General features: G+C 43.7%; 1 protein-coding gene and 1 pseudogene across 10 annotated transcripts in view; both read left to right on the top strand.

The window, feature by feature from the left end:
* The window catches only part of Iqsec2 (IQ motif and Sec7 domain 2), an 81,055-nt gene that overhangs the window by 22,823 nt on the left and 32,814 nt on the right, over positions 1-25,418 (top strand). For 3 of the 10 annotated variants that reach the window (XM_006528842.1, XM_006528848.3, XM_006528843.1), the window contains one exon: positions 13,992-14,087. The exons of 3 other annotated variants lie outside the window; for them this stretch is intronic. In XM_006528842.1, coding sequence (XP_006528905.1) covers positions 13,992-14,087 — 96 coding nt within the window. Of the gene's footprint in view, positions 1-6; positions 12,086-13,991; positions 14,088-25,418 lie in introns of those variants that run through there. 4 more of the 10 variants (XM_006528847.4, XM_030251347.1, XM_006528846.4 and 1 more) reach the window with 3 other exon arrangements.
* Positions 21,838-21,939, top strand: Gm52480 (annotated as a pseudogene).

Below are 25,418 nucleotides of genomic sequence, written 5' to 3' on the forward strand. Positions count from 1 at the left end.
GGGAGGAGGTGTTTTCTGGTTATTACTTTGGGATCCATGGGTAGGGGTCAATGGCAGGGTTCATTCCCCCATTGGTATTAGAAGTGGGTGTGGAATGGAAGGGAGGACAGGGAGAATGTGGCAGGCTTAGAGATGATGGTGTTAAAGACTGTCATTCAGTCCTTATAGTTCTAGGGGACTTGAGAGCTTTGCTGCACACCTCAGGGGCTCATTAAGACATCAGCTCCAGACCTTCTATTTTCTTCTTTCAGGAGGGAAGGAACAATGGACACTAGGCTTGCCCAGTCTTATTTTCCCTTTGTCTCAAGTAATGGGGCTTACATTGACTTTAGATGTGATACATTCTAGATATTAGAAACATATATGGTATGCTGGGTGGTGGTGGCGCATGCCTTTAGTCCCAGCACATGGGAGGCAGGGGCAGTTGGATCTGTGAGTTTGAGGCCAGCCAGGGCTACATAGAGAGACCTTGTCTCAAAAACCCTGGAAGGAAGAAAGGAAGGAAGATAATGGAGACAAGTTTTGCATGCTTGGTTAAAAGTTTCTAAGCTTTGTTAAGGTTTAAAGGTGATCTGTTGGTACTTGAGGAAGCAGAACTAGGGCTCTTTGTGCATGCCTCTGGACCTCATCTGTCAGAAACCTCAGGAAGGCAGAAGTGTCAGAAATAGGAATAAAGTAAGGATGGTGAGGCAGTTTGGGGTGTGGTCTGGTCTTAGAATCTGGATTGGGAACTATGGCTTTTGAGATAAGATGGGCCCAGGCAGTAGAGACATACATTAGGAACAGTCTGTACTCTCTAGGCTTGCACTAGTAAATATGACATCTTTGTGATTGGTAGAAAACAGCTCACTTAAGAAACTATTCTTCTTTCCGAATGGATCAATTGGAAAATGTTCCCTTTCTTGTGAGCCTTGCTCACCAGGCTCTTCAGGTTGGTGAACAAAGCACAAATGGGATGTTAGCCCCTATTCACTACCTCTCAGCTGTAAACCCTTGGGTGGGGCACAGCTTGCCCAACTATGTGTAACAGTGCAGTTCCTATTGTGCCATGCACATTACTGGACATGGGCCGGGGTCAGAAGTTGTCTGTGTACAGACAGAATTTGTCCTAGCATCCCCCTTGCAGGAGGTACAGGAGGTCTGCAGTGAGCAAATTGGTACCCAGGTCCAACGGGGAGGGTGGACACATGCTGAGGCCAGCATTAAATCAGTGAGAATGTGGTGGCTATAGTGAGCCCTGATGTCTGGGCAAGAGGTCTGTGATGGCACATAATTAATCCTTGCGTGCAGCCAAGGAGCATGGCCAGGCACAGCTTGTTCTAGCACTTACGATGGCACTTGTCTAAGAAAGGACACAGATCTCAATGTCCTTTCTGCAGGTTTGGAGAAAGGCAGCCTGGGATGACTTCAAGCCCGGGGCCTCCCAAAAGCATCTCTGATAATGTACTGCTAACTTGTTGAGGAACCAACTGAACTCGTCTCTAGTTGTCAGCTCCTCCCAGCTCGGGAGCTTCAGGAACCTTTTAGTTCATGCTATTTAAAAATGACCATAATCATGAGTCATGTGATGACATGTGCTGAGCCTTTAGAGCTTAACAGAACTTGTGGAGGATTTGCTTTATTTGATCCACCCAGTGACACTGTGGAGGAAACCTGCGCTGGCCTTATCATCTATGTTTTACAGTTGAGGTGAGGAAACAAGCCAGGATTCAAACTCCAGTCAGCCTGGCACCAAGCCCAGATTCCTGCCTTTCCTGTCACTGTAGGACTTCTTAACAGCTTTGCAGATGATGATCATTCTCACCATCATCCAAATATTAGTAATCATAATAATTATCATTGATTCTTCAAATACTAAGAACTGTAAATATGGTCTTATTTAATGCTTACAGCAGCTGCATTAGGCATGGATTATGATGTCTGATCTGCAATTGAAGAAAAGGAGCATGGTGTGGAGGCAAATTCCTTTAATCCCAGCACTTGGGAGACAGAGGCAGGTAGATCTCTGTGAGTTTGAGGCTGACCTGGTCTACAGAGCAAGTTCCAGGACGGCTGGGGCTACATAGTGAAATCCTTGTCTCAAAAAACAAAAGAAAACAAAAGCAAATGAGGAAACGGATATCCCAAGTAGGTCAATCCCTTACCCAGGGAAAGATCAATGGGGTGGGGCGTCATTCTTCTGATGAATACTCTGAAGTCTCTGGTTCTGAAGCTAGTGTTGATTTTACTCGGATTTGCTTCCTGGTGTGAATACTAGGCTCATATTCAAGGATGCTCTAACAGCTCTGAGGACTCAGCAGGCAGACCAAACTCTGGCTCTGGGAAGGGCCTATAGCAGTAGGACATGTAAAGCAAGGGCTTGCAAAATAGTAGGCAGACCCTTTAATTTGGAACCACAGTTGGATGGGACTCTCTGAGGATACTTTCAGGCCCCATGCATGCATGCTCAGGTTCACTACAGTTAGGGTGTTTACTGGGGGTAGACGGTATCTAAGCAGGCAGGAGTACACAGGACTGACTTTACGTAAGTAGAGTCCATGGATGTAGAATCAGAGTGACTAGAAACGCAAGGGATGTGTTTAAAGCCAGGGACCAATCAGTTGGGCTAAAACAGACATGAGCAGGAAAGCACTTCTAAAGGTAAGGACCATGATTGGATCAAGGATGTGTCGCAGATCTCTTTAGGCATGTCCAGCCTTTTGACTTTATGACATGATGTCATCTACAAACTTCACACAGGGGAACCATGTAAACAGATGTTTACAAAACAATGCAAAAAAAATCTCAGCTGGGGAGAAGGCTCATTTGGTAAAGTGCGTGCTATGTAAGCATGAGACCTCTGTTGATGCCCAGAAGCCATATAAAAAGCTAAGCATGATGGCGTGATCTGGTGATCACAGTGCTAAGGAGACAGATTCCTGGAGCTCACTGGCCAGCCATCCTGACAAATCAGCGAGAGGCCCCATCTTAAAACAGAAAAAAAAAAAATTGAAGAAGACACCTATTTTCAGGCTCTGGCCTTCACACACACACACACACACACACACACACACGCAAGCACACACACATACACACACACATGCATACATACACATGCACACACATATATACACACACATCACATATACATGTCCTTCTGTACCCACATGCATGCATACCATCTACCCACACATGCACATATACACACATGTTCACACATGCATGCACACACACAACCAATCTCATATTGTTTTAAATGAGTTCATAATTTTGCGGTTGCATCACTTATAGCTATTTTGGGGTGTAGGCGGCCTCCGAGTTGCACGAGAAGCTAAGGAAAGTAGGCTTTGTGGCACAGAAAACAGGGAGAAACTTTGGATCCAGGCTAAGGGCTCCATTTGAGGCTAGGTTGCTTTCTAGCTATTTGACTGGGCAAATTGGTTTGTCTCTTGTAAACCCCAAGTTTCTTCATCCAGTAAGCATCTGCATTCACGAGTGTGAACATACAAGGGCACATGTATGACTGGAGAAGAATTGAGTGGTGGGGAAAAATGCAGGAAGAAGACAAATAGGCCTCAGCTAGTGTAAAAAACTGAATAGCAAGGAGAGAACATGGCAGGTAGACTGCAAACTACCCATGTTGGGGCCCAGGCTTTAGGAATTCAGTACAAGAGTGTAATTAAAACTGAACAACTGACAGTGGGGCAAGGGGCCAAGATGGATACCTGGGTTTCCTGTATATGCAACAGAAATTGTCAGACCTAAAGGCACCTTAAGCAAAGTCCAGATTACAACTGGCCATACCTAAAGATCACAAAGCTATCAGCATAGCCTGCTTCCTAGCTATCTGACTTTTGCCATCACTTAAATACTCTGGTCCTTTGTTTCTCTTTTATAAAATGGTTCTGATTTCACTGAATTGAGGGAAGTTGAAGTAACCCTATGCTCAACATCAAATATCAGTGCAACCAACTGCGCTACAGCCTCCCTTAGACTAACTCGTAACTGTATGATATAGAGTCATGCTGCAAAATGTGGACAAGTTTGTTAAAAGCAATCAGACAGGAGGGGCTAGACTGATCCCATCAGCAGAAGGTAAGGGAGTTCCAGATGTCCCAGAGGAAATCATGGCTGTAAGAGGTCAGGCTGGAACTCCATGGCCCTGGGGACCAGGCTGAGGTTGCTAGGCATGCAATGATAAAAGCAAGAGGTGGCCTGTTGCTAGGGAAGGAGGGAGGGGGTAGGGGAGCCACTGACACCCTCTGAGCCAGGGACATCCCCATGGCAACAGAAGCCACTGGTGTCTGGAGAAGTGGGAGGAGGAGCAATGGCTGGCTTTGTTCCCAGAGGAGGCCTCCCACTCTGGGCCTCAGTGTCCCTATCTGTCCCACTGAAATTTTGGTTTAGGTATTTTGAAGATTCTTCCTTGTTTTGACCTCCTAGGATGACTAAAACCTTACAATCCTTCCTTGGCTCCCCCATTCACATATCTGAGATACTGTAACCATTCCCCAGAGCCGCCCCAGCTATGTCCAGGCCTCCCCTCCCATATGCTTCCTGTTCAGCTCTGCCTGGCTACCCACCCTGCCCAACTACTGCTTCCTGTGCTTGCAGCCTTTTTCACTTACTGCCTGTAACATGCTCTCTGTCTGGGAAGGGGAAGCAATTCCCATCCTGTACAGTGTGGGAAGCCTGCCCCCCATCCACCCGGACTGCTTCCTCCATCCTAAGCTTCACGGATGTCAAAGGTCTGATAACCCCCCCATTTGTGATCACTGGTGCAATTTATTGAGCTATTTCTAAGAGCTGGGCTCTCCACATGATATTTGGCAGGTACATTTATGGTGACATATTGTGATTCCCCACTTTACATAAGACTGTTGGGTAAGCTCCTGGGACTTGTCTAAGGTCTTTCTGATGCCCTGTGGTGGTCCAGGTTTAGAACTTGTCTCTGTATCATTCCTTCTGCCCTAGCCTCGGGTGCAGGTGCGATTTTTCCTCTTGAGCAGCAGCAGCCCTACCAAACGATGGCTGGATACTTTATACGTAGTCTCTAGTTTGTCTTCACTATATTCTTAAAGCCTATATATATACGTGTTATTTTACAAACCAAGATTCTAAGGCTTAGAAAGCTAAGTTAATTTGCCCTGCGGTAAAAATTAAGGTGAGAATCTAGATCATCAGATTGGTAATTACCACAGTGTTGTGAATTTAGCCTGATTACTTTCCTGAAGCATGGAAAAATTCATTTCCTGGGTTGGACAATCTGTTTTTGATGAGGGGTGACAAAGAAAGAGGTAATTGGGGGACCCCTGCCTACAGGGAGCACTAAGTCTAGGGTTGCTACGGGCAAAGATGAGTTAGTTTTAGAATGTGACAAGGTAGATGGCCAGTGTGTAAGAACAAGAGTCTGGAGGGATTGATCTGGCTTCTGATAACAAGACAGAAGGAAGGACGGAGGGGGACTGGGTAATTTTCCCAAAGGAGGAACTTTTCTGGAAGCTCCAGAGAGATGAGTTAGGGCAAATGGTTCCTCTTCTCCCCTTCCTCTCTGGGTTCTCCTGCCTCTGCTTGGCCCAGCCCCCGGAAGTGGGTGACCCCTAAGCTGGCTGAGTGCCTGGTTAGCACCAAAATAAACTTGCCTTCCCTCTCTTTCCCTCCCCTTGCCTCTGTCCCCTCTGTCCTGGCTTTAATTAGCAGCCCTAGGGATGAGTCACTTGGCAGCTGGGGAGGGAGGCTATGCAGAGCCCAGTTAAGCTTCGACTCTTGCCCTGAGCCTTACAGGCAGCACCACAGTGTTCATATGTGTGGGTGTGTATTACTGCATGTCAGGGAGGCTCTGCGTCATTGCTGCTGAGAAAAGTGCAGGGGCAACTTTGCATGCTGCCTCAAGGCCATGCATGTCAGGGTGTCTGCACATAAGCAAATCTGGTGGTTGCTGCATTTGTCTCTGTGTGTCACTGAGTGTCTCTCTGTGTGAACGTCTGGCTGTAATAGCAAGTGTCAGGAAATGAGAGAGGGAGCATTTGGGCTAACAAAGACAAATGCCATAATAATTGCAGTCACTTCTCCTGATGTTTCCCGTATACCAGCCCCGTGCTTGCATTCCCAAATTTCACTTGTTATAGTTTGGGTACATCTTGTTGCAGGGAACAGAAATTTAGCCAAGCTAGCTCAAGAATAGAGAGGGGAGGACTAGACTGAGGCTACACCTCACAAAATTAAGAACAATAAATTAATGATAGCCATGCATTTTCACCACCAAAATCAAGACCCGAAGTCAACGAACAAGATTGCTCTTTGACTCTGTGAATCTCTTGGGCCTATGTCTTGGTTTTATCCCTCATAGCTTGCTTGACCCCTCCCCCCTCTTTGCAAATTCTTCTCTGTGGCTTTTTCTGCTGCTGTGGTATACTAGCATGGTCACAACCTAGAAGCTATGTGACTTAAGGTCCCTGTCATTTAACTGCAAAGATCCTGTCCAGCCTCTGGTAATACAAGACATCGAGGTGGATTTCTGTTCTCTTGAAAATGGATGAGGGTAGAGAGATAAAATACTTAGAACCTGGTATTTCTTTTGCACTGAGCAAGGTTTTTACATGCACAAAAGCGAGCATAGGAGTTGGGTGTCGTGCGTGGCACATGCCTTTAATTCCAGCACTTGGGTAGCAGACACAGGAGTTTGAGGCCAGCCAGGTCTTCAGGGTGAGGTCCATGACAGCCAGGGCTAAACAAAGAAACTCTGTCTCAGAAAACAAACGAACAAAAATTTGAGGTCAGATGTTAAGATTGCCCATCCACTGAGTTTTTGGTCTCTACTTAATTCCAGGTGACCTTTCTTCTCTGTTTTCAAGTTCCATGTTCATATATCAAAACACTATTATATATAAAACAAATTCTTCACTTTTTCTTATGATATTTGTATTGAACCCAGAACCTCATGCATGCTAGACATATGCTCTATTCCTAAGGTACCCTGCTTATTTATTTATTTTAAGTCAAAATGCCTTTTAAACTTTTTTGGGGTGGAGGCAGGGGAGGATGGAGCCCCACTATGTATCCCTGGCTAACCTGGAACTCTCTATGTAGACACATCTGGCCTTGAACTCCCATTGAGAGCATTCCTGAGTGCTGGAATTAAGGGGATGTGCCACCATGTCCAGTCCAAAAATACCTTTCAAGTGCATAGTACAAATGATCATTGCTACCAGTTTGTGGCAGTCTTCATAGCCTCAGAACAACTGGCATAATGGTCCTGATGGTGTAGCTGCTACCAAATTCATGGTCACTTTAGATATTTTTCTGTTTTGTTAGTTCAGTGACTACATTTATAGTTATTTGTAGTATATAATTACAGACACACATTATCAATATTAGCAACATGACGCTTGAGCTTACTTCTCCATTAATACAAACCCTGCAGTTTCTACATTAATTACAGAGGGAATTAATGACCCCTTAGACAAGTTTTCACCTATTAGTAAAGAGTTAGGAACCAGCTGTGCCAGTAATGACTGGTCTCCAGATGTGAGGGCAATGCCCATAGCTCTGAAGTTGACCCTGACCTAGCATCCTCTAGCTAAAACTAAAGTCTTCTTAACACCTCATCTGGGGCCTTCTGGTTCTGGTCCAGCAAGAGATGCTGATATTATTTTTAATAAATATGTAGTATTACTGTTAAGTCTACGTGACAGAGATTATTCCAGGCTCGGGCAGAGTCTCTTTTCTTTTCTCCTCTTCTTACTTTGTTTTTATTATTCCAAATACTAATTATTGCTTTTAGCTCTGAAAATATCTATTGAATTTTAGGTAGTGTTAGAGACTACTTGACACACATTATCTTTAGTCTTCATGACCATTCTGCCAATTAGAGGCGATTTAAGGGTGGGCAAACATATCTAGAGGAAGTGAAGTGACTCGCCAATTCATGCATTTTGTCCTTCATTCAAAGATGATTTATTGAGTAGCTACCAATACCAGTTGATTCAATATGGCAAATAAGATGGTGCACAGTAAAGTGATGGACCCTGCGCTGGACTCCCCTGTCTGGTTAGGAAACAGAAAATATCCACAATTATAAGAATGCCTTAGTGTCTTAGTATCAGGGACAATTCCCAAGCTGATGGTCCAAACTGAGACTTAGAGGATGAGTAGAAGTGATCTAAGGGAGGATGATGTGGTGTGAGATGAAATGGACAGTATTATATGCTGGAAGTGTGGGAGGCGTGGTTGGCACCTGGATTTGTGCGGAACTAAAGCTTCGTCTGCAGTGGGAGTGGGTTGTTAAGAGAAGAATCTGGAAATTAGAAGAGTGTACTTTAGGAGGCTGGAACTGGGGCCCCCGTCAGTTGTACCACTGCTAGGGAGCTACAGGGCTCAGCTGAGGAGTTTCCATGCTTCCTGGGCTCCTTGAAATGTGTACAGGACCAGGCAACCTCCTAGGTGGGTCTGTATGTTAGCCTCACTATATTATAGTGGCTTCAGTGCCCTCTAGTGTCCACTGGCCTATCTTGCAGCTGTGCTGTGTATATCGTCTCCCACCAACATTTATAACCAGCTGGGCCTGTGCTAGGTGCTGGGGACATTGGGATCAGTGAGACACCTGTTCCTACAGATTTCCAAATTAAGTAGATGAAACTGTGAACAGTGTTGAGAGAAGGTGGCTGAGAGACGAGCAGGGTGGAAGGGGACTAGGGAGGTGATTCACCCTGCCTAGATGGGATCAGGGCAGGTTCCCAGAAGACACAGCTTCTAGCTGATTTTTGAAGACTATTCAGGTGGGGAGGTGGCTCTGGGAGGCCAGGGGGAGAGCACAAGTTAAGATGAGGCATGGAATATGAATCAGAAGATGGCCTGGTCGGCCATCAGTGGAAAGAGAGGCCCATTGGTCGTGCAAACTTTATATGCCTCAGTACAGGGGAATGCCAGGGCCAAGTGGGAGTGGGTGGGTGGGGGAGCGTGTGGGGGACTTTTGGGATAGCATTGGAAATGTAAAAGAAATAAATACCCGGGCTGGTGAGATGGCTCAGTGGGTTAGAGCACCCGACTGCTCTTCCGAAGGTCCAGAGTTCAAATCCCAGCAACCACATGGTGGCTCACAACCATCCGTAACAAGATCTGACCCCCTCTTCTGGAGTGTCTGAAGACAGCTTCAATGTACTTACATATAATAAATAAATAAATAAATCTTTAAAAAAAAAAAGAAATAAATACCCAATAAAAAATTAAAAAAAAAAAGATGAGGCATGGAGCCGCTGAGTATGCCTGGGAATTAGAAGTCATTCTGTCTGGGTGAGGTGCAGGTTGGGGGGGGGGATGTGGTACATTTCTGTAACCATAATACTGATAAGATGCAGGCAGAAGGAGCTCAAGTGTAAGGCCAGCCTGGACTCTGAGGTAAAACCCTATCTCAAAACAAAACAAAATGGAGGGAGACCAAGATTAGCTGAAGGTGGAAGATGGGAGCTAGGTCACCTAAGGATCTATGATACCTGCTTATTTACTGGGTATTTAAAGCATGGAATCTAATTGCAAGCTTCTCTACCCTTTGGAATCACACATCCATCTAGGTATCGGATGGAATCTAGAAAATATATTTCTCTGAGAATACTTTCCATACAACTCCAGGGGCTTTACAGGTACTCCCTTCCCTGCCTAGCAATGAACCATAGACTTCCAAACTTACCCTAGTTTAAGTAAGGAAAGCCTATGATGGCCTCCAAGGATTTGCAATATTGAACCCCTCCTGCACCTCCAGCCTCATGTGTGTTCTGCAATGTTACCTCTGCCACATTGGCCTCTTTGAAGTTCCTGGAAGCAGTAGCTCAGGTCTTTTCTTCTGCATAGAATTCTTTCTCCTTCCTGTCTCCATGTGAACATAATATCTGTCTCCGCTCAGACATACACTTCCTGAAGACAGGACATTATCTCCCTTTAGAAGCCAGCACTGTGCCTAGTCCACAGTACCTGCCAGATGAAGGACTTACTAGTACCCTGTGGCTGGAAGAAAGTTCCTCACTCTGAATTCATTCAGCTCCTTGTGAGTCATTATATAAGTTTATGTAACATGCTTAGATATGCCTGAATCATACAAAGGCAGTTCATTAATAGGTATTTTCCTAGAATTCTTCCCCATGCCTGAAGCAAATGGGCTTCTCAAAAGTACCCCCTCTATCCACTGGGAGCTGTTGCTCAAACGATACTCTTCCATTATCATGAGCATACTTGAGCCTATGGAACCTTGACAAGAACCTATGAGGTAAGCCAGGTGTGGTGGCACTCAACAAGCTGAAACAGCAGGACTGCTGTGAGTCTGAGGTCAGTCTGGGTGACATAACCAGTAGCAGGACAGCCCAAGGCTATGTAGCCCCCATCTCAAAAAATGACAAATGAAAAAACAGCGTTGTGGGGTAACGGAGCATGGTGGGATGGCACATACCTGAGAGACTGAAGCAGGAGAATTATGAATTTGAGGCAAGCCAGGCTACAGAGCAAGATTTTTTTCAAACAAACCCAAACCAACCTCTGGAGTGGGGGATGTCAGTGATCTTTAGGTAACCAAAGTGAGTCTCAGGGGGAGAAACCCAGACGAATGATTACATTGAACCTACTGGGCTCCACAGTGAGGAGGTTTTGAACTCCTCAGAGAGTAAAGGAGACTTGCTCAACGTTGTATATCAGCAGCCTTACAGTCAGGCGTACAATTTCTGTCCTCAACCGCTGCCAGGTTAAGAGGAAGGTCTGGGCCAGAGGTGACACAGCTGCAGGAGCTGGGAGAGTTGAGATTGAGGTAACTGAGCATGGTAGGCAATCTGCAATCTCAGGAGAGGGTGAAACAGATTTGTGAATCTGAGGCAAGCCTGGGCTACAGAGCAAGACTCTTTCCAAACAAACCCAATTGAACCTATGGAGTAGGGGATTGTCATTTCTCTTCTATAGGTAACCAAACTGAGTGATCTATAGAATAGAGGAGACGGCAGAGGTCCCGCAGATACCAGACCTGTAGTGGTTTGGAGGGCCTCTCTCTTCCTAGCTGCCTTGGCTTTCTTCAGATGAGCCAGTTGTCCTGGTAGGGAGACAGGAAGGCTGGCCTGTGGCCTGTCATCTCCTATTTCTTCTGAATCACTGACCACCCTGGCCCTTCCCAGGAGCCTTCTGCTCAGAACAGTCAGGAGCCTGGCCTCTGGGGCCATGAAAGACTGGAATGCTCAAAGCTGGACCCATGCTCCTTTTTTTAAGGAATGTTCCCATCCTTCAGACCCTCAAAATTCTGTTTTCTCTGATGCTACCCATATAGACAGTAGAGATTGCCAAGTGGGTAGACGGTGCCGTGATATATCAACATTGCTGAGATTTTTTGCTTCTGTCCAGGCTTCGGTTGTTGCACCTGTAGAACCAGGATGGACAGTCTTCCTGGACGAACAACCTCTTGATTGTAAATGGCGTGTGCTTTTCAGTTGTTTTGTTTTTGCCAGTGTAGAAAATAACAGAGAAGTGAATGACAGCTTATTATAGTCATAAAGAATAGTGTTCCTGGCCACGCCCTCATATCAGAAACTGATTTGGATTTTATTTGATGTGGACTATTCTAGGACAGTCTATATGTGTCTGTAAATGTGCTAAAATGAAGATGCTTGTGAAAAGCTTCTGCTTAAAGATTTCTGTATGTACAAAATAGTAATAAAGCTAAGGGTGCAGATTTCAGATTTTGGAATAGCCAAATTAAGCCCCAATCTTGGGCCACTACTACTACTAAGCTTTTGTATCTCAGTTGTCTATAGAGGGTATTCAAATAGGCTCTGTGACACAAACTTTTCAGGATGAGACAAGTTGTTTGTGGAGATTGCAGGAGAGATGCACATCTCTAAACTGCTTCCTCTTGTTAGGAATTCCCAGCCCTTAGAGAGCAAGGAAGGAACAAAGTTTCCAATTGCATCCTGGCCTGCAGCCCAGCTGGCCTGGCCCCTCCTCCTTGGCTCCTCCTTCTAGGGAAGGGCTGAAAAAGAAGGGGTGGGAGTAGTGACCGGGTAGCATTGGCAGGGGATAGGGAGGGGGACTGCCCCTGGGACAGGTCCAGACTCATGGAACCCCCCTGGAGGAGCAGCAGGTAGGAACCTGGGCCACTTAGCCTGATCCCCGTCTTCCTGCTCAGACCTAGACTCACTGCCCGGGCTGCTGATTCAGCTGCCTTCTAGCTTCCTGGTTTCTGGCTCCCTTTCTGTACTCTTGAAGGCCTTTGGTTTAGGAGAGGGACCAACTTGAGTGGGTGAATTCCTGGGCATCTGAAAGCTAGCTCTATAAGAACCTAGGAGCCTAAAAGCAGCATGGTCCGTGGCCTGTGAAAGGTGACCTTCGTGACTGCCCTGGCGTTATCCTAGCACACGGGCAGCCTGCATGCTCCAGCCACTGACATTCTGATGCCAGCATTCCAGCAACCTGAGGGTGCCTGAGGCTCAGATGCAGTGAAACATTGAATCAGGGACCAGGAGTGACTGGCGCATAGAAGGTACTTGAGAAACAGCCACTCTGATGACAAGAGCTATTTGGAGTTTCAGATATGAATTCTTGTGTTCAAAGTTTCTCTGTAAAAAATTGGGTATCTTCTGACTTGTAATGAATGCATTAGAGAGTGGGCAGCTGGCCTGAACTACAGCCCCATTTCTGACTTTTGCTTGGACTCTTGAATGGCCAATACTGACCATCTACCTTTAGGGGCTTATGCAGACAGGGGCTGGCTGACCTGGAGGTTCCACTTTCAGCTCGTCCTGGCTGTGGCCACCTGCGTTGGATAGGGCAGGGAGAAGGCCTTTAGCCCCCCCTATTTACTGTCCCTCCTCTTCCCTCTTTCCATTTTCTGGACTTTAATCACATCAAGCAGGTGCCAGAGGGGCCTTTAGACCGTGCACTAGGGGTGGGGGTGGGGTGCAGCAGAGGGGTGGAGTGTGGGCCCAGCCTTGGGATGTGTGGGGGACAGTAAAGGCCTTGGAAGCAAAAGATTCCTCCTTGGAACCACCCTGTCCTCTACCTTGCCTGCCCTTCCACCTCTAGCTCTGAGTCCTATCCTGTCACCAAGACCACTGAGATCCTGTCAGTCTTCTCTGCCCTGAGCCCCCTCTGCTCTGATATTCTCTGGCTCTCCCTGTCTTCTCTCTGTGTCTTTTGTCTGGCCCTTTCTCTGTCTCCCTCTTCCTCTTTCTCCTTTTCTGTCTCTTTCGGTTTCTCTCTGTCTTTTCCTCTGCTCCCTCAGTGCCCCACCCCACCGTAACTTGCCCCAGGCCCCTCTTCCCTCCTCCCCTACCTTCATATGAGAGGTTTTCTCTAAGGGGAACCCTTGCATCCACCCACACATCTTTTTCCTTCTCTTTCATACCTCTTCTGCTTCCTTCCTACCTTCCCCTGTGGTGTCTGGTGTGAGGAGGGTTCCTTTTTCCCTTCCCTGCTGTGGTGTCCCAGCGTCTCTCAGTGACCCAGGTCCCCATGGAGTCACCTGGAACACAGGAGGCCCAAGCCTGGCTTTCGTCTCTACTGCCCCCTGTTGTCATTGTGTTCTGTTTGTGGTTGAGTGCTGTCCTCTCTTTCTTGACTTTGTGGTTTTTTCTTTTTCCTTCCTTCCTTCCTTCCTTCCTTCCTTCCTTCCTTCCTTCCTTCCTTCCTTCCTTCCCTTTCTCCTTCCCTCTCTTCTTCCCTCCTTTCCTTCCCCCTCCTCCTCTCTCCTACCATGCCTCCTTCACTCCTTTTCTCCTTCCCTTCCTTTCCTCTTCCTCCCTCCTTCCTTCCTCCCTCTACTCTTCCCTCTCACCTTCCTTTCCTGTCTTCCCCTCTCCCATCATATCTTCCTTCCTTTCCTTCCTCCCACCCCTCCTCCCTTTCCTCTCCTCTTCCTCTCCTGTGAGCTTTCCCTTTCCCCACCCCCACCCACTCTTACTCCTTTGTCCCCACCACCCACCCTGCCTCTCCCCTCCTTCCCTGTCTCTTTCTCTGTCTCTTTTTCCCTGTCTCTTGCTGTCTCTCAGGTCCACAGCGTCTCATACTCTACACCAGTATTGCTGTCCTACTCAGGTCCTTGACTCCATGAAGCTTACCCCCTCAGGCAGGCTGGCAGAGAGCAGGTAAGAGCTAGACCTATCCTCCCCCGGTCCTTTCCCCCTTCCAAACCAATATGCACCATCATTGCCAGACACCCCCCAACCCCTGCCCTGTGTCCCCTAGTCCCCCGTGTGACTGTGGAGTGGTTTTTTGAATGTGTCTCTGGAGACTAAAGAGGACCTTTGGAATCTATTTGTATGTTATTCTTTTTTTTAAAGAAATCCATCCTAAGAGGCCTGCCTCCATAGCTGGGAGTGGTTACTTTTGGAATATGTGGCATCTGAAGGATGCTCTGAAGTAGGAATAGGAGACTGCCATTTGGGTAGACTGGAAGGATTTTTAGGCAGAGAGAAGAATCTGCCTACATTGTTTTCCCGTTAATCAGAAATCTTATTCTATATTTCTGATTAGAATTCAACAAGAGGAAGTTTTAACAGTGATATCAAAAAAGGGAGGTCCAGCAGTGTGGTGTCTTACACCTTGGTCCCAGTACTCAGGAGGCAGAGGCAGGCAGATCTCTGTGAGTTCAAAGCCAGTCTGGTTTGCACAGTGAGTTCAAGGCTAGCTGGAACTACACAATGAGATCCCACCTCAATAAATGAACAAAACAAAATATCTTGCATTTAAAAGGAAGTAAGAATGGATAGACTATTTAGGATAAATTAAATTATGAGACCGTTACATTTCACAGCCCATGAGCTATTTCCATAGAGGCCTAGAAGAAAATCTGTAGTCTCCAGTGCTTTATTTTCTGTGGTGCTGGGAATGGATCTTAAGGCCTCCCAAGTGCTAAGCAAATACGCGATAGTAATACTATAATACTATAGTCCCAGCTGTTCTGGGGCTGTTATTAGGGATAAGACGCAACTAGTTACTCCCCTTAAGAAGCTAGAAAAAGAACAACAAAAGGAAAACAGAATACACTAATTATTGTAGATGAAGCCAGAAATCAGTGGAACAAAAAACAAAAGTTTTGATCCTCTGGCAGATCAGAAAAGCAAAAATTAGTGGCTGGTGAGATGGCTCAGTGGGTAAGAGCACCCGACTGCTCTTCCAAAGGTCTGGAGTTCAAATCCCAGCAACCACATGGTGGCTCACAACCATCCATAACGAGATCTGACTCCCTCTTCTGGAGTGTCTGAAGACAGCTACACTGTGCTTACATATAATAAAGAAGTCTTTTTTTTTTTTAAAAAGCAAAAATTGTAAATGAAATACGATTTTTTAAAAGAGGAATTACTATAGATTTTGAAGAGAATTTTTAAAAGTTATAAGAAATGCTGTGTGTATGTGTGTGTGTGTGTATTTATACCAAGAAACACAAAAATGCAATTTAATTGGGTGATTTTCTAGGAACACGTAAATTACTGCAATTACCTACAAAAGGACAAAAAAACTTGATTAGGATGGAAAAGTAAGGAATACATTGAAAAAACTGGTCATCTTTTCTCTTGAGAAAAAATGCCATGTCCAGTTGTTTTTCTGGAGGTCCTGAAAGTCCTAGCAATTCTTGCAAGGTTGGGTAATAGGACCATCTTCCTGTGCTGTAAGGCTAGGTAGGTAACTAGCTGTTCAGTGACATACCTACAGTCCCCTGGCCTTTCAAGTGGCCGAGACAAGAATGCTGCACTTAGGGTAGGTGTTTGATGTTAGCCTGGGGAATGGAGAGAGACCCTTTCTCAAAAACAAAGCAGAACAGAGCTGGAGATACAGTTAAATGGAAGAACACAAAGCTCTTGGTTTTTAATCCCCCTGCTCTCAAAAACAAAACGAAACACAACAAAAAATTATCTATCAGTGAGGGATTATTTGTTTGTTAGTCTGTTTGTTATCTATCAGAACTAGGAATTCGGTGCAGAGATTTTGTGCATGTTAAACTGAGCTATGTCTGGCATTTCAGGCATGTGCTCCTGGTGTAATACATATTTTAATAGAATATTAAATAGAATCCAGTAGAATATTAAAAGTATATCTTTCTTGGCTTGGTGGCATAGGTTTGTAATTCCAGCACTTGGAATAAAAGATAGAGGCTCGAAGATGAAGGATTCAAGGTTAGAGTTGGCTACAGAAGCAAGTTTGAACCAAATCTAGACTGCCTCAGACAGACAGATGAAATATCTTAACAAATAAAGGCTCCCCAGGAGTGCAGGGATTGTCAACATTAAGAAGCCTCGGGTCTAGAGAGATGACCCAGTGCTTAACAATATTTGCTCTTCCTAAGAACCTGGGTTAGATTCCCCATACCTACAAGGCAACTCACAAACTTCTATAATCCCACTTCCAGGGGGTGCCCTCTGCAGGCACCAGGCATGCATTCGGTTCATAGACATACAGCAAGCAAAACACCCATATACATTAAAATAATAATTATTATAATGATAAATGTTAGGAACTCTGCTATTGTAATTTATTACAATGTTTTTCTTTTATAGGAAAGATCATTTTCATGAATGCTAGAAAATGTTCTGATATATTTACAATATATTCTCTTGCTACAATGGAATAACTTGTTATGTAGCAAAAGATAGCTAGGAATTAGTGAAATTTTCCTTAAATTTGTAAAGGTTTGTTTTTATCAGAAATCAGAGCTCTTTTAGCTCCCACCTTTCTTACTCTCCTTTCTAGCCCTCCTTCTCTCTCTCCTTTCCCCTCCCTCCACATGGCCATGGCCAGCCTCTCTCTTTCTCCCTTCTCTCCTTCCCCCTGCCTTTCTACAATAAAGCTCTAAAACCATAAAAAAAAAAAGAAATCAGAGACAATCAAAAGCAACAATGAAAATCACTTAATACATTTCCATTAAATTCAAGAACAAAGTAAGAATGATTGTTATCACTATTATTTAATAATTTTTTGAAATTGTAAACTGGGATTTTAAAAATAATTTTTATTGAATTTGTTATATGATGATTTCATACATGTATATATTTCATTGTAATTATAAACAATGGTATCTAAAAAGAAATGAGTAGTGTAAATATTAGAATGGATCATAATTAGTATTATCTGAAGATAATATGATTGTCTAATCAGAGAGAATAAAATGAAAGCTTCCTTCAATAACTAAGAAATTCCAGTGTGATAGGTTCATACAGGGCAAATATGTACTCAAAACATTAGCATCTCTGAATACCAGTAGCATCCAACTAAATGACAGAATAGAAAAAGATACTTTTGCAGGGCAGTGGTGGCTCACACCTTTAATCCCAGCAGATTCAGGCAGATCTCTGTGAGTTTGAGGCCACCCTGATCTACACAGCTAGTTCCAGGACAATCAGGGCTGTTACACAGAGAAATCTTGTCTTGAAAAAAATTAAAATAAAAATTAAAAGATGCTATTTACAGTAGTAGAAACAATTTACAAAATCCCTAGAAATTTATATGAAACAGAAAATATTTTTTGTAAAGGGCTGTAAATTTTTACTGAAGCCTTGACTACATCAGGATTATCTTCTATTTGAGGATGAAAAGGTTTTCAGTGTGGTAAACAAGGATATTTTCCCCAAATTTGATCAAAATGTTCAATGCAATTGGCATGAAAATTTCAATGATATTTTCTATGGTATTGAGTAATTGCATTTTGAAGTTCCTTTGAAAAGGTATATAATTAAGAAATTTTTGAAAAAGAGGAATAATGTAGGAGATTTATCCATTAGATGGACCCAAACCTTACCATAGAAGTGCACATTAATGGACTAGAAAGATGGCTCAACAGTTAAGGGCACTGTTTGCTCTCACAGAGGGCCTGGGTTCAATTCCCAGCACCCACATGGTGACTCACAACCATTCCATAACTCCACTTCTAAGGGATCTGATGACCCTCCTCTGACCGCCACAGGCACAAGGCATACATGTGATGTGAAATACACATAAAATAACAAAATAAATACATCTAAAAAGTAAGACTACAGTAATTACAAATATTGTATCCTACCAGAAATTGAGGAATATATAAATGGAATGGAGTGGGAGTTTAGATGAAAGCCCATATGTTGAAATAGGAAGTTCATATATGTGATAAAGAAGATATTTCAGACTAGTGACATGTATGAAGACATGGTTGTAGAATTACAAGAAAGAAGTCTGGAATGTTTTAATTATATTCAGATAGTCTTGCAATGTGAGGCTTTAAGACCCTAAGTAGTATGCATAACTTTAGTCCCAGCACTCAGGAGGCATAGGCAGATGGATATCTGTCAGTTCAAAGGCAGCCTAGTCTACAGAGTGAGTATGTAGGACAACCAAAGCTACATATTGAGACCCTGTCTTGAAAAGACACCAGCAACAACAATGAAAATAAAACCTATTATTGGGACATGACAGCATTCCCAGATACTCAGGAAGGTGAAGCAGAAGGATTTCGTGAGGTCAGGAGTTCAAGGCTAACAGGGGCAACGTAGTGAGATCCCAGATCTCTTCTTAAAAACAAAACAAAATAGGAGCCATAAAATAGAGTAATATTTTTCTGCATTAACATGTAAAACTTCTTCTGTGTGGAGAAAGATAATGTATACAAGTTAAGACATAAATTAACAAGGCACTAGAAAGTATCCTTACTACATAGACATCAGGTAAGATGTTGCTATCTCTGTCTAAATCTATATAGTTAGTCTCCTGGAAGTCAGTAAGAAAAAGATACCCAACCCATTGAAAATGGAAAATTAGGGTGGGCATGGTAGCTTTCAACTATAATCCTACCATTCAGGAAGCTGAGACAAAAGGAACTGTGTGTTCAAGACCAGCCTGTGCTAGAGAGTTCCAGGACTGCCTGTACTATATACAGAGTGAGATCTTGTTTCAAATAAAGTAAAATAAAATGTTGAAATAACATGATTTGATGAGTCAACAATAAAATAGATAATTGCCTAATAAGTATGTTAACCTTATCGCTGGTTAACAAACTGAGGTGAAACCATAACAAACTGTTTTTAGGTACAAAAATTTTAAAAGATCAGAAGGATAGTGAAAAAAAAAAAACAGAGCCTCTTAGATACCTTGATTGGCGTACGGATTAATAAAGGTTTTTATTTGTTTGTCTTATGGGGACACTTTGTCCGTTTCCAGGAGAATTTCTTTCCCTTTTTGGATTTATGGGCTAGTGTCTGGCTGTCAGCACCAGCTGGTCTGAAACTCTTGATTCTCCTGCTTCAGCCTCCTGAGTGATGACATCGCAGGCTTGTGATAGTGGCTATCATGAGCATGGGAATCATGAGTGTGTGCACATTCTTCCAAGATGAAAACCATGTCTTGGAGCAACATTTTTCTGAGGATTTAGTGACAGAAAGCCTAGATAGCCAGACAGAAACCTTTCCTAAAACATCCAATTCAAATTTCAAACATGAGCTCTATTGTGAAACTATTTATTAAATACCCTTGTAGAATATCGCCCCTTTTAAAAAACTATTACTTCTCTCTCTCTCCCCCACCCCCTCATCTCTCTCTCTCTCTCTCTCCCTCTCTCTCTCTCTCTCTCTCCCTCTCTCTCTCTCTCTCTCTCTGTGTGTGTGTGTGTGTATGTGTGTGTGTATGTGTGTGTGTGTGTGTATGGGTATATGCACGGGAGTGCAAGTATCTTTGTTATTATTGTTGTTTGTTTTGTTTTAAGACAGACTCTCACTACATAGCTCTGGCTGTCTTGGAAGTCACTATGTAGACCAAGTGTTTGCAAGTGAATGCCCCCGGAGCTGGAGATCTAGGAGGTTATGCGCTTCTGGTGTGTGTGCTAAGGGTCGAATTTTAGTCTTCAGCATGCTCTTAATACATAAGCCATCCCTCCTGCCTCAAATGCTACTCTTGACCAAGTCTTCTAATTTTTTAAAATTTATGAACTGAATGTATGTGCATGGGTGTTTTATTTGCATGTGTGTCTGAGCACCACTTGAATGTTTAGTGCCCACTGAGGCCAGAAGAGGGCACCAGATGCCCTGGAACTAGAGTTAGAGATGATAAGGGTGCTGGGACTAGAACTCCAGTCCTCTGCAAGAACAGGCAGTGCTCTTAACCACTGAACAATTTCTCCAACCCTTTGACCACCTCTTAATTAAAAAGTTATATAATGTATGCCTTAAATAAAGACAGGATTTATGACTAACCTTTACCTTTACTTAGTCTATACACTTAAAGCAATGAAAATAACTTTTATCTTCACTTTAAATAAACTATACATTCTTGGGACTGGAGAGATGACTCAGTGGTTAAGTGTGCATGCTGCTCTTTTGGAATGGAGTATATCTGGCCCTGCTTTCAGGGAGTTCTAGTCTAGCAGGCAGGAAAGAGGCACAGTGTACTTTGGAATGAGACTGAATTATGCTAAGCTGGCTGCCAGAATAAAGGCATGTAACTCCATCTGGCTCCTGGGAAAGGCTTCCTATAGGTGACATTTGTAATGAGTTGAAAAAACATAATAATTCTCTTTCATCCTCCTTCATGATGATGCCTTGTCTTTTTAACTCTTCCAAGCATAATGACTTCACTGGGGAAAAGTAGTTGAGTCAGTTTATTCAAGTTCAGCCTTTTCCATTTACCTTTCTGTGACTCGGGGCAAGTCATTTAGCTTCTGGGCCTCTCTTTCCCCAGTCTAGTCATGAAGCTAATGCCTACTTGCCTCTCAAGGCTGTTTTTAGGATCGGGGATGGTATGTGTGAAACTGCAGGGTGGCTGTCAACTAAAGACTAGGAAAGACTATTCAGGTCTTGTTTTCCTACTGACAAAGTGTGCAACATTATAAATGTGTGACAACTGTTCTGAAACGAAGGCTGGCCCTGACCATAGCAGGCAGGATTTGGGGAAAGAGGAGGATACATAAGGAGAGCGTCAGGTGCCTGGCCTTGGCAGGACCTCTGTGGGAATTAGAATAAGAGGTGTCTTGAAAAATAGAACCCACGACCAGAACTCTGGTCCTAGTTCTTGGTGCTCTTCTTTTGATGATACTCGCTTGTAATTAATTGTACAATCCAGAGCAGTAGGGTACGGTATACCACTATTTGCTGTGGTATCCATGGCAATCTCTGTCCAAACTCTGTCTCTTGAACAACTTCACATATCTCTTAATCTATTGTCTTCTTTGTTGAAAAGAACAGAATACTATGAACAACATCATGAATTTTAGTGACTGAGGAATAGATGACCTCATTCAAATGAGTGCATTCAGAATTCATATCACTGAGTACCTGGAACATAATGGGTACTCAGAGTTGTGGTCATTGGTACTTATTTCAGTAGACACTTGGGAGTATTGCCTATGGAAGGTAATGGTTGTTGTCTTCCCTGAATCCACAGTTAGTTGAGGGAAGATTGTGAAGGCCTGTGACAGAAAAGAAAACAAGATGTAGAGGGTAGGGAAGCTCAAAAGAAGGAATCCATCCCTGTGTCTAGGGCTGGCACAGATAAATTCACCCTGCATTCTGGGTCTTAAAGGATAAGTAAGAATTAGCCAGATGGGTTAAGTACTGAAGAATATTCTAGACAGAAGAAATAGCATATGCAAAAGAACTGGATGTTTTTAGATAGAGCAAGAGAGTAGACTGTATGGCTCCCAGATAGGCTTCATGAGGCCCACGAACCTCCTGAAATTGGATCAAAATGCTACACGTCTATAACTATATGCACATAATTTTATGGGGAAGACAGCTTGTGGCTTTCATTGAATGTATAAAGGAATTTGTATCCCCTCAAAAAGGCTGAGAGCCAAAATTGTTTGGTAACAAACTATCACATGAAAGAATCTGAAATGAGAGTATAACTTGATAAAAATTTGTGTTTTAGAACTGTCCTATCATCGTTTCTTGGCCTTTTGGCTAAGATCAAGTGTAGAACTGTTCTACCACCAGTCCATATAATAAATGAATTGTGGCAAGGTGGCACACACCTGTAATCTTAGCACTTGGGAGGTGGATGCAGGAGGATCAGGAAGCCATCTTTGACTATATGGAGAGTTAAAGTTCAGCCAGAGATACAGAAAGCCTTGTCTACAAAAAGTGGATTGTGTACACAGAGGCCAGTGTGAGGTTTGACTTTGGATTGTCATAGAAAACATAGCATCAAGTAGTTAGTACATTGCATAACTCTGGTGGGCACCATTCATTTAGAGGCATTTTAACTTCAAAGTTTGGAATCCAATTCCTTTGAGAGTTGTTAATAAGCTTCAATCCAACTGTTTGGTGGTAAAACTATTATAGATAGCAAAGGTGAGGGGCAGGAGGACAGAAATGAGTAGACATTAACAGGATGACAGAGAGCAGGTAATAGATTAGCCCAGGATAAAAGTACAAGAAGCAAGAACCTCCATTGATGCTCACTCACCCACTATCCAAAGTCCTTGGTCTCATACCTAATTACTAACTTCCACCGTAGTCCTTGTTCTTAGAGACCCCAAGTAACACCAGAGACACTTATTTTCCTCTGGATTAGAGAACAGGGAGATGGAGAGAGGGAGATATTGCTTCTTAGTTGTGAGTCACACAAAGTTTTCCAAAGAAAGTAACATCTAAGCTAGTTACTTAAGATCCATAATGATGCCAAGAGCTAAAGATAGCTTGTTAGTGGTGGTGCACAAGTTTAATTCCAGCACTAGGGAGGCAGAGGCAGGCAAATCTCTGTGAGTTCTAGGCCAGCCTGGCTTACAAAGCGAGTTCCAGGACAGCCAGGGCTACACAGAGTAACCCTGTCTCAAAAAAGAGAGGATAAAGATAGAAGATGGAGGATGCTCTGAGAGTCTACACAGAGTTTGGAGATAAGAAAGAACAAATAAAAATGTTAGTGGAGCAGAGTCAGTTGTCTGGGGGAGTATAGGGTTGTTATTTTTTTCAAGGGGGTAGACAGCTGGGGAGATTTGATCAGTTCTTGAATAGGAAAGTGTCATTATCAAATTAACATTTTAGAGGGAAGGGAGATTTGGGAAGAGGCTAATGCAGTCATCCAAGAAAAGAGAAACTAAGAAAGTAACAGTGAGCATAGAGAAGAGGAGATTGACTGAGAAGTGATTGGCAGAACAAAGTACCAGAGTCAGAGATTTGGGGAGTGAAGACAGATGGAGGAGGAGGTGGACATGATTGAGAATGGAGTTCACAGTAAGAGTCTTCAGGCTTAGCAATGGATTCACTTATTGAATGAATAATTACTAAAGCACTATTCTAGGCATGAGCAATGGAGCACTGAGCAGGACAGATGCCTGCCCTGGTGGATATGACAAATAACAAATGACAGGATGTGTGTGGCGAAGGGGTAGAGGATGTTGGTGTACCTTTTAAGGAGTTAACTCTTTAATGATGCATTGTTGATCAGAGGCTTGACGGAAGTCAGGCAGCAAAGCTATACACAAATTTAAGTGATATTTCAGATGGCGTGTGTGTTTGAAGAACAGTAGAAAGAATGATGTGATTTGAGAAAGGTTGAATGAGGAGCAAAAGGACTAGAAGATAATGTGCCAGCAGCGAAGAACAGTAGAAAGAATGATGTGATTTGAGAAAGGTTGAATGAGGAGCAAAAGGACTAGAAGATAATGTGCCAGCAGCTGATGATATACAGAATGTTAGAGCTATTTCGAAGGTAAAATGAGCAACTTCCAGTCAGTCACTCTGACTTGCTAAGGAAGCAGGAAGAATCAAGCTTGTGTGTCCAATCTCCAATGTGTAGGCCACACTTGACTAGTAGTAGCTATGAATTTAGTCTAACACAAAATGTAAAACTTGCCTAAAACACTGTTGAGACCTTTTGCGTTTTTCCCCTTGTAACATGATCACACAATTTTGAAGTATAAACTGTGGAGGTATCGTCATGTCAAAATGTCAAAAGGTTGGGCCTGACTGGCGGGGTAACTCCGAGATGTATTTTGGGCACAAGTGACTAGGTGTCAAGCAATAGTTTTCACTAAGGTGGGAGATGCGAAAGGCAAGGCTTACACTGATAAGGTTGTGGGAGAGGTTCCTCTAGCACCTGAGGGTTGGACAGGATGGACAGGATGGACAGGCTAGCCTAGACCCAGAAGAAAGATCTGTGCTAGATAGAACCATACCTGAAGTTACGAAATGGAATAACATCACTAAAGGGAAGCAACATGAAAGAGAATATGAAGGAAGAACTGGGGAAGAGGTAACAACATGAAGGGTGGGCCCAAAAAGAAGTAGAGGGCTGGGCCAGAGAAATAGCAGGAAAACCAACTGTGATGGGGCTCACCAAGGAAGGAAGTGGCCTTGTTAAGAGTATTAAATCTTGTGGCCAGGAGGAGTTAAGTCCAGGGTAGAAGTGAATATATTGCTTCAACTATGAGAAAGTCCTGGGCAACCTTTCTAAAAAACCATTTTCCATGCAGTGATGACTGCAAGAGGCAGATTGCAGTGGGTTGCAGAACTCGTAGGAGGTACTGAGATGGAGATGGCCAGTGTAGACACATTTCTCAAGAAGCTTAGCTGTGAAGAAGAAAGAGGGACAGAGGGAGATGTGGAGGCAGGTAGAGAGTTTTGATTCCCAGATGGGAAAGACTTGAGTTTCTATAAATGAGGACAGGAAGGGAAGCAACAAAGAGGGAACAGTTGAGAATGTGGGAGAAAGAAGAGATGGTTGTTGTGGCTGAGAGAGCAGGGATGGGCCCCAGAGCCCAGGTGGAAACTGGTCTTAAATAGTATAGGGCACCCCTCTTTCTCTCCAAGAGGGGAAGTAGTAGTGGTAGTGGGCATATAGGTGCATTGAGATTGGTAAAAGGAATGCTTCAAGAAGTTCAAAGAAATCAACAAAGAGCCCTGACCAAGCACATAAATGCTAGAGCCAGGTAGAAGCAAAGAATAACCTATGTCTGGGAGTCAGGGAGGATGGCTCTTGGGAAGCAGCATTTGATCAGGTGCATGAAATTCAGCATGAATAGAAACAGCAAAGGCATAGAGCAGTGAAAAGGCTAGGCATACAGATGGAATAATGAACTCATTTGTTGACAGTTCAGCATGAGTGAGTATAACAACGTGGACACCACTGGCAATGGCAGCCATAATAATGTTACCATGTGTTAAACATCAAACTATCCATGGATTTATTTAGTCCTACCATACCCTATGGGATAGATAGTTCTTCATTTTGCAGATAAGGAAAATGAGTCCCAGGCTGGTTAAGGAATGGATCCCAATCTACTGAGGTGGTAGGTGGTGGAGCTGGTACTGGAAGTCAGGCCTGTTTGAATCAATTTGTCCAGAAAAGCCAGGTGAGACCATATGATGAGGGAGCCTTCAATGGCAACTTGGAGTCTTAACTTTACCCATCAGACAATGAAGAGCCAAGATGAGTATGTGAGCACAAGAGATAGGCACTTAGAGTGAACTTTTAAGGTGGCTTAAAAAGTAAGGAGAAGGAGGTTGTCCAAGGGAGAGAGA

Source organism: Mus musculus, chromosome X (genome assembly GCF_000001635.26).
Source record: "Mus musculus strain C57BL/6J chromosome X, GRCm38.p6 C57BL/6J".
Lineage (NCBI taxonomy): Eukaryota > Metazoa > Chordata > Mammalia > Rodentia > Muridae > Mus > Mus musculus.